The 17,025-nt window shown below is 57.9% G+C and overlaps 1 protein-coding gene across 2 annotated transcripts in view; it reads right to left on the reverse strand.

Moving 5' to 3' along the window:
* ARHGEF17 (Rho guanine nucleotide exchange factor 17) overlaps positions 1–17,025 on the reverse strand; it is a 56,968-nt gene extending 39,943 nt beyond the window's left edge. The window contains exon 1 of one of the 2 annotated variants that reach the window (XM_082626564.1): positions 13,267–17,025. In XM_082626564.1, the coding sequence (XP_082482690.1) occupies positions 13,267–16,461 (3,195 nt within the window). In that variant the 5' untranslated portion in view covers positions 16,462–17,025. The remainder of the gene's footprint in view (positions 1–13,266) is intronic. The other variant, XM_082626563.1, reaches the window with a different exon arrangement.

A 17,025-nucleotide genomic window follows, 5' to 3' on the forward strand; every position in this document is an offset into this window, starting at 1 on the left:
GCATTACCAGGCTGATCCCAGAGTTAATTACCCAGGGTTAACTATAAAAGCTAGAGGCAGCTGTACAGTCAGTTCAGTTATTCCACCAGCGACAATGAGCACCCCGGTCCTCAGACAAATTGCCAGGCTTTCCCCCTGGAAGTGAGGTCCTACTCCAGGCAGAAAGTAGGCTGAGGCCCTCTCCCCAGTCACCCGGTTCTGGTGTCCGCTGCCCAGCCCAGCCCCATGTTGGACACGCGGGGGTTTCAGTGCAGGGGCGAACTGCTCTGTTCACATCTCCCCAGATGGATAACTGCCACTTATATCACTTGTTGACATCTGGCCGCCCATATTTACTACCACTTCATTGTCATTAAACCTTGCTCCAGGCCAGGTATGAGGGGTTCTCAGGCTAGGTCCTCACTTTTGATTATCCACCCAGATGTCTTTGTCAGTATAGAAGTCTGCTGGGGAGTGTGTGTGTGTGTGTGTGTGTGCGTGCGCCTATATTTTGTGGACCTCAGGCACTGCTCTTGTTGGGGTGGATGGGAGTCTACAGTCAACTTGCCCCACAGCATGGGAATTGTTCGTTTTGCTGTGTCCCTCCTCCAGTCTGCAGGCTCTGCCAGGGCTCTTGTGCATCTCCAGCTGGAGCTCAGAGACCAACACTGGGTGTTTCTTCCTCAGCACCCACGGCCCAGGTCTGGCCACACAGAAGGTGACCTGATGACTGAGGGGAGGGGGCCACAGTGCTGCCTGACGACCAAGAATTAAACTCGTGCAACAGGGCTCAGGGCTAGGGGCCCAGAAGGAGACAGGGCAGGAGGCCGGGGATGGGGGAGGCAGTCTGGGCTGGCTGTGGGTCCGGGCCTCTCTGGGCTCTTTGTCCAAATATGGAAGGATTTTTTGTCTCCATTTGAGTCACGCCGGCCATGGCCCAAGAGATCTGCTTTCCAGATACTGCAGGCGGGACTGCGCCAGCACTGCCTGGCCTGCACCCCCGCCCCCAACCCTCCTTTTCCTGCCTGTGGCTCAGCTCAGCGCCCTTCCAACCTCCTGGGCCAGAGCTTTCTCCACCGGCCGAGAGCCCAGCACCTACCTCAGCAGCTCTCCAGCACCAAGAGAAAGGTCCCTGGGCCCACAACGGGAGGAAACATTCCCTCTGCCTGCTCATCACCTACTCTCACTCCCCAAGGGCACCTATTATTCAACTGAGCCACTCAACTAATATTTACTGAGCAACTACTATGTGCTAGTTCCAGGGACTAGGACTGTGAATCCTGCGGGCTCCCCATATCCACTCTCTCCTCCTACGTGCCCACCTTGGTGATGGCACCACCCCTCACCCCGGCAGTCCTGAAATCCAGGAGCCTGAGTAACATTCATGGATTCTGGAACCAGACTGTCTGGACTTGGATTCCAACTCTTGGTTAGCTTTCCTAACCTGTGCAAACTACTTCACCATGCTGTGCCTCGGGTTCCTCATCTGTGAAACAGGGAAACAGTCCCTCCCCAAGGCTGGTTGTGAGGATTAAATGAGTGAACATGTGGAAAGGGCTCAGACTAGTGCCAGGCACACAGGAAGGGCTTTACAAGCTTTGCTACCATGACTGGTGACTCTCCACCCCCTGCGCTATATTCACGCAGGTGCTGTGGACTTTCCATCAGCTCCCTCCCTGTTCTCTCTGCATTAGACAAGGTTCTCTCCTGCAACCCTGGAGGGAGGCCGGCCTCGGTTCCAATACCACCTCACTCCTCCTGAGCTCAGTCGTCTGAGCCTGGCACCTCACCCTCTCTGGGCCTCAGTGTCTAGGTCCCACCCCCACCCTCAATTGGTACTGGCTTGGAAAGTACCCTTTGCTCATCTGCCTGGTTGCTCGGGCCTGTGAATCCCCAGGGCAGAGCCCACAAAGGGCTGGGCACGGGTGGTGGGAAGAACTCAGAGTAGCCTGGGAACTCCCCAGGGCCACTGCCCGTGTGCCAGGAACAAGAGGGCTTGGCACAGGTGGCATCACCTGACCAGAACCAAGCACTGGGTCACAGGGTAAACTTCAGGCCACACCCGCATCTCCACACCCCAGACTTCTTGAGATCTGTCCACCTCCACAAGCAGAGAGGAGCTGAAATAGCTGTGAGTCCTGCGTAGGGGAGGCGTCCTGACACTCAGGCGCGGATGCTGAGGAGACACTGCCCTATACAGGGCCCTCTTCCTGAGGCCTGGTTCTGGCCAGGGGCCTCCGTCTGCCTCTGTAGGAGGCCGAAAAATATAGGGGGTCAGAGGAGACAAGAGACAGAAGGAGCAAGACAGGGAGGAGGACAAGGTGAACAAGAGAGGAGGGAGGAGAAAAGAAAGCAAGGCGCCCCCAGTGATGGAAAGGTCTGCTGGGAGTAGAGGAAAGAGGTGGAGGAGGGAGGAGGCCCTCCCAGCCCAGGCCCAGGGTCCAGGTGACGAGGTGGGGCAGGCGGAGGAATGGCTCACCCTGCCCTCCTGCCCTCCTCCTCCTCCTCTTCCAGCCGCTGGGCCAGGCCAGGCCCAGGACTATTTTTAGCCGGGGCTGAATTTAGCTGTTCCCTCGGAAATTCCTCACCCGCCCCAGGCAACGCCCCCGCTGGCCTTGGGGAGAAGCCTGGAAGCTCTGGTCCAGGCAGGAGAGGAGAAGAGGGTCCAGAAGCAGCAAGAAGCTAGAAGGATACTTAGGCCTCTGACGAGAAAACCAAAGCTCAGGAGCAGGCCCCAAATCTGAATCACTCCTCTCCCTACAGCCTCTGCCCTACTCTCCTCCAGGAAGGCCTCCAAGATTGCAGGGCCACACAACAGCACTTGTCTTGGGGTCTATGGTACAAATATTATGAGGATACTTTGTCTTCAGTTACAAACTACTCTGAGCACTGCTAGCAAGGCTGCCTGCCTGTCCACCTACCAGTTACTCTTCCCCCAACTCCTGAGAACCTGCAGAATCCAGAGCTCTCCTGGGCTCTGCCACATCTGGGACTCCCACTTTACAGATGTGGAAACTGAGGCCAAGTGCCTTGCCTTGGGTCATAGCCAGCCAGGCAGCATGGGCCTGCTCCTTCTCTCTCCCACATGCTCCCTACCCAGGCTGGTCCCAGAAGGGCTGGATTGGGGGTGCAGCCTGGAGCTCTGCTGTTCTCTGGTGACCCCTGACCCTACTGAGAAACAGGGCACTTCCGCTGGAGCAGGAGGAATGGAAGTTAGACAAAAAGCATATGGGGCACAGAGGCAGGGTCCTGAGCTGGCTCAGAGGTCCCTCATTCTTCCAGAAATGCAGAGGAAAGTTCTGCCCTGAGGCAGGGGGATGACTCAGATGACCCTGCATCTTGTCCACTGCCTCATTCTCTAACTCCAGTAAGAGAGGTAAGCCCTACTCCCCCTACCCCCATTTTGAATAGGGCCTCTGAGCCTAAATTTTACCTCCAAATTATCTCCCCAGGAAGTTCTTTTCTCTCCATCCCTCCATCACCTGGCTCCCCTAAGCTCAGACTTCTTCTCTCCCTGCTCCCTCCAGTCCAATCATCCCCCATGACCAGAGAATGCTTTTTCATGTGCCCACCAGCACTGCTCCTCCTCAGCTCTTTATCTTCCATGGCTCCCCACCGCCCACAGCACAAAGCCTCAGCAGGTTAACTAGGACTTGAGCCAGTTTAACCTGGCTCCTGTACACACAGCCCCTCCCTGTGTTGTCTGGTCCAACAAGAGACCTCCCTGTCCTCTTGGCCCCAGACATACATCGAGGCTTCTCTTTCCTGGCTGGCTCAGCCCAATTCTCTAAAATGCCGAATGACCCATGTCCCCTCCCCTCTCAAGAACTCCCAGTGGCCCCTTAAACCCGGCTCTGAGGTGCACGGGCAGATTGCTGGGCCTGGTCCACTACTGCGTGGCCTTGGGCAAGACCTCTTCCCTCCCTGGGCCTTCATTTCCCCTCTGAATAATGAAGGGGTGAGGGGTGGTTAGAAGACACACTGTTTTCTCAGGGTCTTTTCGGGTGGCCCATCCTGGCATTCAAGGCCCTGCCCCTCTTCTTCCTTCTCCTGCCTCCTGGCCTGCCAAGAAGTTGGACGTCTCACCACCAAGACCCACCCCAGGGAGACAAGGAGAGACAGAGGGGGACAGTGAGGAACTGGGAGCAAGACCTCAGTGACACAGGCAGCCAAGAAAGATGGAGCCAGTAGGATTTTGGGGGGGAGGGGGGTCCCTTCCCATCCTTCTGCCCCTTCCCTTCACATCTGCTCCTTGACCTCCAATGCCCTGTCCTGGGAAAGGACTGGATGTTTGTGCAAGGGGGCTTGGGGGAGGGGTCTCAGCAGTCCCAGGAGGCCAGGCTATGGGGCTGGCTGGCAGCCAGGACCCCAGTCCTCCCTCCCTCCTGCTCCATGCTGCTCGGGAGCAGGGCCTGCTCACCCCCTGGGAACCAATAAACAGGAAACAGACACCAACCTGGTGCTTGCTCCCTCAGCCTGGCCCCCACCATCACAGTCCCCCAACTGCCCTCCCATTGGCCCAGGACCTGCCCCGCCTCTCCCCAGCCCCAGAATCTCAGAACCAAGAAGTAATAATCTCAAATGAACGAACAAAATCAAGTTAAGAGGAAGCCTTCTGGAAAAAAACTCAGACTCCTTCATCTTGAAACCACGAGATTCTACACTCTGAACTGGCAAACTCAAAAGCACACACTTTAAAGTGGCCACAATTCTGAGAGCTTCCAGACCTGGAGTCATGGGCTGAGGGTTCCATAAGTATTCTCTTTGGCCCTCACGGTGACTCCTTAGCATCCTCGCTTTGCAGAGCAGGAAACTGAGGCTCAGAGCTGAGATGCAATGACTTGTCAGATACCACCCAGCTGTGAGTCAGAGTCAGGTCAGAGATGTCAGCCCTTATCAGTCTGACCCCAAAGCCCAGGGCACACAGACCTCAGACTCCCTGCCTTAGAGGGGCTCTCAGCCCAGAATGGTAAGCAGAGGGGACTGAGACCCACTTCACAGGCTGGTTCCAATGGGTCTGGGGCTTTGACTCTGCTCTGCTCGCAGGTTGGGGCTGGTGGTAACAAAATGGGAGGGGGAGCTGGAGAGAGGAACAAGGTCAGTGGGCATTTGGCTCCACATCACTGCCCAGTCCCTCTCCCTCCGCCCACCTCCAAAGGCCCAGGCTGCTGGGCCACCAACCCTACAGATGTAGCCAGGACCCCACCAGCCCTCCTGTTCAGAGCTTTGTCCTGCTTCATGGCTGGAAAGAGATAACGAGAATCTGAACAACTTGGAATCAGTTTCTCTTAGAATCCTAAAATCTTAGCATCTTAGTCATGGGAGAGGAACTAACATTTCTTGAGGAAACCCTCTTGGCATTATTTCATTTAATCTTGACAGTAATCCTTAGCAGAGTAAAGGGGTAACACACCCATTTTATGGATTCAGAGGGGTCCGTAAATGGCTGCCCTGGGTCCCAAAGCCAGCCTGAGAAGAGAAGGGACGCGGACCATGCTCCTTACCCTCCACGCGCCATCCTTCAGGTGCCACTTCCTGGGCAGCACCTCGGCCCCTCAGGGCATGAAGGGACCTGACAGGCCCTCTGGTCCAACCCAGCACCAGGGTCGTCGATCCCCAACATGAAGCTCCCAGCACATGGGAATAGGGAGATCCTCGCCATCTGCCCCGAGTCAGCCCAGGACAGCCCAGCAGAGATGTGATTCCCACCCCCACCCTAGATCCCCCTCTTCTCTCTTTGCCCTGGCTCTAAACTCTCCTGCCAACTGCTCTTCTTGGGAGCTGCTTTATCCCAATTTTTAGCCAGCCACCCTAGAAGCCAAGCCCATCCACATGGGACCCACTGGCTCTTCTGTCCCTCTCTCACCAGAGCAGGGCTCGGCCACCCTCTGGACCCCACCCACATCAGAGGGCTAAGACCCTTGCTGAGAACTCCTGACAAGCAGGGATGGATGATGTCCAAGCTTTCCCTGTGTGTCCCTATTGCCCATCAAGGGGCTCAACAATTGCTGAATGAATGAAAAAATGACAAATGATCAGGGAAAGAAATGAATGCAGGATAAAAGCAGTGGGCCTGCGTCCACCAGGTCTACCCTGTGCCAGCATCTACCCTGGGCTCTGGCTTCCAGGAGCCGACAGCCTGACCCCTCTGCTCACTTGTCACAGGCAGAATAATGGCCCCCAAAGACGTCCACATCCTAATACACCTGTGAGTATGCTATCCTACATGGCAAAAAGGACTTTGCAGATGTGAGTAAAGATTTTGAGATGGGAAGATTATCCTGGATGATTCAAGTGGGCCTAGAGTAATCACAAGGGTCCTTATAAAAGGGAGGCAGGAGGTCTGGTTTAGCGTGAGAAAGAGATCTGAAGATGCTATACTGCCGGCTTTGAGAATGGAGGAAGGGGCCAAGGGCCAAGAAGTGCCAGCAGCCACCAGACCTGGAAAAGGCAAGGAAACAGGTTTTTCCCTAAAACCTCCAGAAGGAATGCAGCCCTGCTAACATCTTAATTTTATCCCAGTGAAACCCATTTTTTCTGACCTCCGGCACTGTAAGATAACGTTTGTATTAAGTCACTAAGCATTATAATTTGCTACAGCAGCAAGAGGAAACTAATACACCACCTACCTGCCAGCCTAGACCCTGGTATTAGCTCGTGTGCCTCCCACCTCAGGTACCTCTGGAGACTCCCCTCTCCCTCTCTCCCTGCCCAGGGGGTGTCTCAGAGCCCCGTGACTTCCCCAAGCCCCAGAGGAAGTGTTAACATCCCAGCAGCAGCAGCATCAACACTTCTGTGCACAGGCTCCAGAGTGAGCCCCACAGCTCACGAGGGCGGGGAGAGGCCCCCCTCTATGTGTGTGGACGGGCGCAGAGCAGCAGCTGGTCGTAGGGAAAAGGGCCCTGGGGGCCAGGACTGGGTGAGTCCCAGCCCCGGGTGAGTCCCAGCCCCACTCTGAGCCTCAGTCTCCTCAGTGGCCTAAGGGGGCTGTGAGCCCCCCACCGGCATTTCAGTCTACAAGTTGGGATCCTACTAAGGACAGCTGTTGCCTCTCCCAGCAGGAGAGGAGGTTCTTCCTGGTGCCCAAGAACATGGAGGAATCCATGGCTCTGAGAGGGGAAGGGTTTTACTTAAGGCCACACAGCAGGAAAATGGAGAGGCTAAGGCTGGAACCTACATCTCCTGACCCCTAGTGCAGACCTCCATGTGTCATACCAAGTCATCCCTTGTGAGCCCCATAGCTACTGGAGGGGCTCAAATATCCTGGCTGGGGCCCTAGGCCCCTGCATGTCATGGGCTGGGGCCCACTCACAGCTCAGAGCGTGGCAGCCTGGCAGTCTTCCTCTGCCTCTGTCCACCCCTGGAATGCCTCAGAGGCCTGGGGGTGGGTAATGGCGGGGGGGGGGTTGCATGAAGGATCAACTCCCATGGGGGGGGCATGTCTCTAATAAGCTCCTGCTTCCCAAGGGACCCAGGGCCCCCATTTCAGGGCCTGCCAGTAAGGCGCCAGGCTGCCTGGGCACGTTTCCCAATAAGTACGCCAGAGCTGTGAGCCTTTCTGGGAAACATAGGCTCCCCCTTCCCCCGCCCTACTACCAGCATCCCTGCCAACTCTGCTCAGTGGGAACTCTGCGGGGACAATGTATGGCCTAGGAGTCAGGACACCTTGGGCCAAATTCCATACTTGAGACACAGGGCCTTGGGTAAGCCTCTGTCCGCTCTGGGCCTGCTTCATCTGTATACTGGGATGCCCACCTAGCTAGAGGACCAGATGGGAGGGACAGGGCTGTCTTTGGGTGGCGTGAGCTCCCTGTCTCAGGTAACATGCAAGCTGGAGCTGACAGGTGTCACAGTGGCTGTGGAGGAGACACCAGTGGGATAAGGCACTGTCACTTGCCTCACTGGGGCCCTGGGAACCTCCATCCTCCTAGCCTTTGAGTCACACCAACAGAGGTCTGCAGGGGGCAGCTAGTGCAGCGTAAAGCTCCAGTCTACCCTGGGGGTTTTGTCAATCTCCCCTCCTCACTCTGAGTGACCCATCACACACTGCCTGGACATAGGAGCTGTAGTAGCTCTTTGTTCACCTTGAATGCTGGAGTCCAGGCCCTCATAAAGCCCTCTGGGCTGCAGCAGAAACCCACCACCCTACTGCCTCTGCCCCAGCCCAAGCCACCATCATCTCTTGTCCAGATTATTCCAGTGGCCTCCTGATCAGCCTCCCTGATCCACCCCCCGCCACGGCCTCTGCAATCTACCCCCACAGAGTAGCCAGAGCAGACTTGTGAAAGCCTAAGTCAGATTAGGTCACTGCTCTACTCAGAACCTTCCAACAGTGCCTGCCCCAACTCACCTCAAGTAAACACGGAAGACCTCCTATTGGTCTATGAAATCTACCTCATCTGGCCCCAACCCATTTCCACCCTCCCTTAATTCTGACCTCATCGCCTACTTAACTTCATCCACACAGTCCTCTTGACTTCTACCTCAAGGCCTTTGCACTTGCTGTTCCTCTCTTCACCTCACAGATAGCCACCTGTCTTGCTCCCTCCAGGCCTCTGGTCGAATCTCACCTCCTCAGAAAGCCTTTCTCAGATCTCTTAATCTAATAGAGTACCCCCTCCCTGTCATTCTCTAGTCCCTTATCCTGGTTTCTTTTGTTCCCCAGCCCCCATCTCTCCCTGTAGCACAATGTAGCCATTTACAGATAGATCCCCTCACTAGTCTGGAAGCTCCATGAGGTCAGGCCTTTGTTTTGCTTGCTGTTGTATCCCAGGGCCTTGGGGAGTGCCTGAGTGTCTAGGGGTTCAGTAAATATTTGCTAAATGGATGAATGCATTGCCTTATCCAGGCTCACCCAAGTCTCTGAAACAAACTCCTAGGGCACACAACTTAACATATTCTTTCCCACCTACCAGCCTCTGGCCAAGCTGTGCCCTCCTCCTAGAACCCCTCCCTCTCTTCTCTGGATATTCAAATTCTCCCAGTTTTCAAAGCCAAGCTCCAGACAGAGGCTCCTTCAGGAAGCCTCTCCTGCCAGCCCCCAGGCCACTCCCTCAACATCCTAGAGCCCCTTCCAGGCTGCTACTAGATCCTGAATTCTCTGAGTGTTTCGGCTCCCCAGGCAGCCTGGGGATGCCTCCACCCCACTGTGGGGCAGCATGTGCAGCCTGAAAGATCACAGATGGGCGGGAAGGAAGCAGGAGGGGCAAGTTCCTACACTGGGAGCCTCCCAGCCTCCCAAACCCAGCTGGTCCTGGAAATGTGGGGCTGGAAAACGTCAGACTCAACTCTGGCCCATCCCCCAACTCTGCCCTGTGGTGAGGGGAGGACAACCCACTCCTGGGCCGCAATCCCCCAGTAGCCCAGGGCGCTTAGGAAGGAGTGGGTGGGGGCAGGGAATAAACAGAGGAAAGGGGCAGCCCTGTGCCTGTCGTCCCCCTCCCGCCCTCCTCCTGCTGCGTGACTAGACATTTAATTATAGATATTTGGTACCACTCAGAATTCCAAATGTCCTAATCGCCTCCTCTCCCCAGTTTCCATGGAAAAATCAGAGCAAAGAGCCACGGAGGGAAAGGAGAGAATCCCCACCCCTGTGGGTTCCCTGCCAAGGAGACACAGTGAAGAAAGGTGACAAAGAGCTGCAGCCTGGCACTCCTCTGCAAGCAGGGAGCTGGCTGGGCAAGCTGGGGATGGGGCGGGGGCAAGTTCAGGGTGGTGCATGGACCTCGCTGTGCCCTGCCATACTATGGGACCTTAAAGTCGGCATTCTCCTTTCTGAGTCTTGAAGTTCTTCCCACCGCAAACATGGGCTCCAGTGAATTAAATAACTACCGTGAAAGTGTTCAGACAGGGGTGTGCAGGTGATGCCCCCAATACCCCCTGACCCTGCCCCATTACTCAGACGGTAGGCCAATTCCACCAAGAAACAGGGACCCTTTGGGCCTCTTCGTCTCTAAGACAATGACATTCTAGGATTCAGTGGGAATCTGAGTCTGCAGTTCTAAGAATTCAGCCTTGTGAGATTCTCACAGCTTTCATTTTTGAAGAATGAAACATGGCATATAGTAAGCACTTAATAAATGTTAGCCACTCTTACGGCTTTTTCAATATGCTAAAGTTCTCCGAGTCCATCCACCTGATTCGGAGACATAAGTCACTTCCTATTTCTGGACTAAAGTTGTCACTTCTGTCACACGGGTATCAGGTACCTGAGGGCAGAAGGTTAGATCATGAGACTTGGGATGAAGAGTCGCTGATCATCTAGGCCACCGTGGGCCTAAGTGGAAATGACAAGGGCTGTGGGAGGGAGCAGGGCCAGGAGGCTCCACAGCTGGGCCTCCTCCCCCTAGCACATCCGTTCATGGAAAGCGAACATGAGTTACCCTCATTCCCTGGGCTCCTAGGTTCTTACAGCTGATGCAGAGAGCTGCCTTTCTCTCCCTTCCGGCCACACCGACTCCTCCTGTTTCCTTGACCACGCTGCAGGCTGAGTCTCTACTACAGAGCTTCAATGACCAGGCAAAGACCACCCACTGTACAGATGGGAAAACCGAGGCCCAAGATGACTCTGTCCAGGTCTCAGGGCAAGTCAGAGGCTAAGCCAGGTCTGGAACCAGGCTTCCTGCTCCCAACAGAGAGGCAGCACCACACAGAGGGCAAATACAGGTTTTGGGGTGGGAGGGACCTGACTTTGAGGGACTTCCTGCAGCCCAGGGGTGGGTCAGGGACCCCCTCTGTCCCCGGGGCCTTTCCTGCCAGCCCCCTGGCTGGGCTCACACTGGTTTCTGCCTCATCAGCAAAGCATGACAGACTCTTCCCTTCTTATTCTGGAGCCCACACCACACCATCTCCACCCACAGGCCAGGGAGCGTGACTGGAGCCCTGGGCCTGAAACAAGGGAACATTGTCTCCTCCATGAAGGCCAGAAGGAGGACTGGACAGCTGCTCCCCATCCTCCTGGAGCCAGAAAGAAAGGGACAGCAGGAGGGATTCAGGCTAGCAGAAGGAAGAACTTCCAGGCTTTATGAGTGGGTGGGGAATTAGGGGATGGTGAATCTCTTCTGAACTGACTGAAGTCCACCAGGTTATACTGAGGCCCAGAATGCCCAGCCCTGTGCTCAGAAATCAGTAGGGGGCAGGGAGGAGGGGCCAAGGCTGCTCACTGAGAAGCAGCTGAGGCAGTGGACCCTGTTTTTTTCCCTCTCCTGCCCCCAAGGAGGACATGATCACACCACCCACTCACAGTGCACAAGCCTGCCAGGCAGAGACCATTAATCCCATTTTACAGAAGGGGAAGGTGAGGCATAAAGCAGGGACGTGACTGATCTTCCTAGGCCACACAAGGATCTGGAGCCAGGGCTCAAACCTTGTTCTTCCAATGACAGACTCACCAGTTCTCTCCCCTAAGGGGTAAGAGGGGATAGCGAGCTGGGCCTGGAGAGATAGGAGGACTGGAGTGAGCAAAGGCTTGGAGGCTGGAGAGAGCCTCCATTGAGGGCAGGGAGAAACCTGTGTTATGGGCAGGTATGTCCCACCTCACACCCCCTAGGGGCAGCCAGGGTGGGGGGCTGAGATCCCTGTCCCACGTGATCCCTGAGGATCACGTGGGACGGGGAGACAATGTGATGAGAGTAGACCAGGAGCCAATTCTGCAAGAACTCCCACCTCCTCTCTGGGTCTCAATGCCTCTTCTTAGGAACAGTCCCCCTCCCCCCAGTCTCCCTGAGTCCCTTGGTTCACCCCTGCTCTCTCCCAGAGGAGATAATTATAAGGGAAAAGCACCTAGGGATGGGGTCCCTGGCAGGAGCTGCCCCTGCTGTCACCCTCCCCCACCCCCACATTCCAAAGACATCTGGCACTGGAGTTAGGGGCACCTGAGCCGCCCTACCAGGCTCTCAGAAAGAAGGACAGGTCCAAAATGTCCCCTCTCCCCACTCCCTGCCTACTGACTCTGCAGCCTCTGTGAGAGAGAGACACCAGAGCCAGGACCGGGGAACTAGAGACAGCAGAGAGAAACAAAGAGAGAGAGAGTTTAGAGGGGCCGTGAGAGCACTGAGAACCGGCAGTTACCAAAGTAGTCCAGGGTTTAGGGTTTCCAGGCTCCTCACTCTGGCAGGGAACACAGTGGGAGCACAGGCCATGGCTGAAATAACCCCAGGCCATCTCCACTCTAAGCCCAAAGTCCAGAGCCTCAAATCTAGCTTCCAGCTGGGATGCCACGGCACCACACTGCCGAGAACCCATCTGAACCCACAGCCCAAACTCCAGGGAGAGCTGAAGACAGAAGGAAGAAGTGGAGGCCGAGAGCCTCTCCCTGAGAGCGAGTTCCCCCGGGGCCTGGGGTCTGACAGGGGAAGGAGAAAGCATCTCAGAGTCACCAGGAAGGGGGTGGGGTGGGGAGAAGATGCAAGCCGGCAGGATGGGGGACCAGAGAGGCATCCCTGCCTGTGGGGGCCAGAACCACTCCCAACCTCTCTCAAGGCCCCTCTCTGCTGAACTTCAGCAGCTCCTCCCTGACCCTGCTCTCCCTTAGAGGTACCCATTCTAACTGGAGGAGGCTTTAGCAGATTTCAGGCCCAAAGAGTGTCCCAATTCTAACCCATGGACTCCCCACAAATCTGTGCAGCACAGCTGGAAGGAGATATAGGCACCACCTTGTCCACAACCCGTCTGATTTTACAGATGGGGAGGTTGGGTCACATAGAATAGCCAGGGCTGCCAATGTACTTTATGGAGCCCTCTCCACTACTCCATAAAGTAATGCCTTGTACCTCTCCAATTCTCCCAGGCCCAGGTTCAGACCCAGATTTTGATCTGACACAGGAAAGCCACATGAGTAATGGCAAACCCATGTCAACTGTGGGCCCCTGAGCCAAACATCCTACAAGGGGTTTGGCCAATAAGGCAGCAAGACTCTTGAGAAAGTTCCATCACCCTCACATCTCCTTATGTATTGATAACAAAAAACCAGATAGGAATCTTTAAAACCAGTCCCTGAAAAACATCTAAAGGACCTGATTAGAACCCTTTGTAATTATCACCCAGAATACCTTAGAGCAGATAAGAACCTCTGACATTAGTACCAGCAAAGCCTGAAGCCTCTGGGGCCTGAGAAGACAGGAGCCTTGTGTCATTAACACTCTTAAAACTGCCTGGGCACTTCCAGAACCAGAGAATCTCCCTCAGACCTGGGCACCTGCCCAATGAGCACACTCAGAGACTCCTGCATAAGTCATTGTCCCTGGCCCTCCTTCGGCCCCACCCCAAAGGCCCCCCACAAAGACTCACCACTTGTGGCTTGCTGCAACACTTGCTGGCTGGAGCAGGCTCATCTGGAGCCCGGACTGTCTCAGGGGGCTTGGCCTCGGCAGAGGGCGGTGCAATCGGAGTCAAGCAGGGCATATCCACTGGCACTGGGGCAGGGACCTCACTGGAGTGGAGGGTCAGCACGTACTGCTTAGTGACGTCCTCAAGACATGGTGCCTGCAACGTGGGGTGGGCTTGGGCAGGGAAGCCCATGGGCTCTGGTACAGCCACAGGGAGGCCAATGGAAGTCGGTGGCTCAGGCATCATGATAGGCGTGAAGGTGGAGGGCACACTGGCATGACGAACGTGTTTGGAGGAGGGTCGGGCCCGAGACAGGCTGCCAGCCTGGTCCTGATTGCCCTCCTCTCTTGGTAGCTCCTGATGACTGCTCCGAGCTGGGCGCTTCTTGGAACCACGGCGGATGAGCCGTGGGGACAGAACATCAGCCAGTTTTGGGTCAAGGTGGAAGTCACGGTGGGCAGTGGAGGAGGCAGGCGGGGCCTCAGGTAGGGCCCTCTCAGACTGTGCCCGGCCCCTAGTAGGACTGGGCTCTTCTGGTTCTGCCCGTCGCTCTGTGAGGATGGGCTCACTGCTGGACGGAGGCAGCATGGGCTCGACCTCTCTGATGGGCTCCCCTCCAGGGCCCTCGAATCCAGGCCCAGCCAGCTCCCCACGGCGGCTGGGGTCACTCAGAGATTTCTTCTTGGGGGCTTTGCCAGCAACCCTGTCATCCACCACACACCCTAAGGCACCAGGGCCCTGAACAATGCTCTGAATAACCTCTTGGTATCCCTTGCTCTCTTCACTGCCCACAGACCAGTCACTGTGGCCGCTGGTCAAGCCCTCGTCCACAGCTGGGGCTGCCGGAAGCCCTGTCTTGGGGCTCAGCGAGCCCAGGAGGTTGCTATCCACGGAGAACCCAGAGGGCTCCTCAGAGGTGGCAGCCCGGTGGCGCTGTGGAATTGGGTCACTCAGAGATCGGTAGGCCTCACCTGCCTCCCCATTGCTCAGTTCAGTCCCACCAGGGCCTGAAGGTGGGACTTTGCGTCTCCGGCGGAGGGCACCTGGTGTGGGAGGGGTATCAGAGGACACCAGGGCCCACCCTCCCAGACTGTCTTCAGCCCCAGGGCCATGGTGGTTGGTCTGGGCTGAGGATGAGGAAAGGGCTCGCCACACCCCTGCGGTATCCAGGCTGCAAAATGCTGAAACAGGAGGCTCAGGATCTGCCCCAATGCCCTCATCTGTCAGACTAGACTCAGGGCCGGAGAGCTCTTCTTGGGACCGCTGCCCTCGGATCACGTCTCCTACCCAGTCAGGACTTCCAGGGAGGACATCACTTCCATCATCCTCCTGGGCACCCATGCGCTGGATCTTCTCAAAAACCTGACGGGCCTCTTGAACATACTGATCCTGGACGACGAGGGGCAGTGGGTCCTCCTCGGCACCTGGGCCTGCCAGCAGGAGTTCAGACGAGCTGGGCTTCAGGGTACTGGTGCGGAGTAGGCGGCGGGCCATGGGCTTCTCAGAGCAGGTAAATGACTTTGCCCTTCGAAGGGTGGCCGTCAACTCCTTCAGTGTGGGGCGGGTGCCAGAGGATGCTGGGGCTGGGGAGGGCATGGGCTCAAGTTGCCCCACAGAGCCACCTGCTGATGGTGAATCTCTGCCATCTAAAGGGCCGCTCCCAAGGTCCTCATGTCGTCCACCAGGCTTTCGGACTCTCAGCTCTGAAAGGTCTGAACGCAGGAAACTGAGTAGTGTCAGGGTCTCTGAGGCAATATCTGGATTCGACAAGGACTTCCGTTGCCGGCTCTTGTCCAGTTCCAATCCTCCATCCCTCAACGCTCTCGTGGTGCCCACAGGCCCCTTGGTGCGGGTTCGAGCCTGGGGCCTTAGAAGCCCTTCCCCAGCTCCAAAGCTAGGGGAGCGATACACGCCCCAGCTCCCAGAGCCCCGGCTAGCCCACAGGTCCTCATCTTTGAGAGTCTCTGTGCTGGAATGACGGCTGCTACCACGGGAGCCTGCTGGGCTGGCCAGGTACGTGGGAAAGCTCACCTTGGCCACGCGGAAAGTTCCCCCCACAGTGTCTGACAAGGGCCGAAGTCCTTCTTGGGGACCTGGTCCACAAGGAGGAGAGCCAGCACCCCACTCCTGGGGTCCTTCCTCGGTAGGGACTCTTGGAGATGTTGAGGGATCGGGGCTCCTGGCTCCCCTGGCCGAGTCCATGCTGCCCAGATTTAACCCATAACTGTCCGGCCTACAGTCCTTATCCAAGAGGGAGCTTCTAGGCCTGGCCCCCGGCCTTCCTCCCCAGCAGTGGCCGCCCTCACCGTCTTGGTCCTCGTCACTACCTGAGGAGTGGCCGCCGTGGTAGGCCGGACTCTGCGCCCCGGGCTGCGGCGGCGGCGGGCCCTCCTCTTCCTCCTCGCTGGAGCTGGCAGTCCGACTGCTGCTGACAGGATAGGAGGAAACGATGGAGGAGGAGGAGGAGCGGGAGGCCCGGGCCCAGGCCTGCGGTTGGGAGAAGCTATGCCAAGAATGTAAACCATCCGCCGGACGCTGCGCTCGCTCCTGTTGCTGCTGCCGCCGCCTCCTCCCCTCGGTCCCTGGGCCCGGCAGCGGCCGCGCCGAACGCAGGCCCGCCAGGGGGAAGCACGTCCGAGGAGGTGGCGTCGGTGGCTGCCGGGGTTCCCGGGTCGTGGGCTCCCACGCGGCACCGTCGGGGCTGGGCGTCCCCAAAGCCTCAGAGTCGGCACTGGGCCGCCTGGATCCAGGGCCACCGAAGAGCTTGCGCATCTCGGTGACGCTGGGCCAGGCCCCGCGCGCGGCTCCCTCCGCCGCTTCTTCCGCGGCCCCGGGGGAAACGCCCCCGTCTCGGGCCCCAGTGGCGTTGTCGTCCAGATGCTGCGCGTCGAAGCGCCGGGAGAGCTGGCGCACCGACGGCGAGAGGCTACGGAGCGGGCGCGGCTGCGCGGGGGCGGCCGGGGGCCCAGACGCCAGCTTGGACACGCGCCGGGAGGGCTGGCCCGCGACGTCCGAGACCGGCCGGCACGAGGCGCGGCGCCGCAGCCCGGAGGCGTCCGTTGCCTCCTCCCTCGGCCCTGGCCCGCCGCTCCAGCGCTCCAGCAGCTTGAACGAGACGCTGCGATAAAGCTGGGGCCGGGGCACCCCGTCCGCCATGGTGGCGGCACTCACTCTGGGGGGGCTGGCCTCGGGGAGCCGCGGCCAACCCCCCCTGCGCCCCCGCCCCAAAGGAGCGCAGCGGCCGGGGTCCGAAGGCCTGGGTCCTGCAGCCGCAGTGCGAGGCGGTTAGCGGGGAAAGGGTGCAGGGACCGGAGCACGGGTTTATCTGCTGCGGCTCAAGTTTCTGCGCCCGCGGGCCGCATCGGCTCCATCCCGCGCGACCCCTCCCGCCTCAGAGTCGACTCCCGGGCCCAGCCCCCGCCTCGCCCGGTGCGACCCGGAGCATCGCGGCCCGACCCGGTACTGGCTGGATCCCAGCGCTCCGTTCCTCGGCTCTGCGCCCGCCCGCCAGCCGGCCTGCCTGCCTCCCTTCGCGCTCCCGCTCCGGCTCCCGCTTCCTCCCTCTAGGCTGCCTGCTCCTCGCTCCCTTTTGTTGCAAATAAACTTTGTGGCGGAGGAAAGGGGGTGGGGGGCGGGGCCTCGCGCCCAAAAGAGGGGGTGGGCTCCCGGCGCGCTCTAGTCTGGGAATCGGGAGTGAGGGGGAGGGGAGGGAATCGGGGA

This window comes from Mesoplodon mirus, assembly GCF_964341445.2.
Source record: "Mesoplodon mirus genome assembly, chromosome: 7".
Taxonomy (NCBI): Eukaryota; Metazoa; Chordata; class Mammalia; order Artiodactyla; family Ziphiidae; genus Mesoplodon; species Mesoplodon mirus.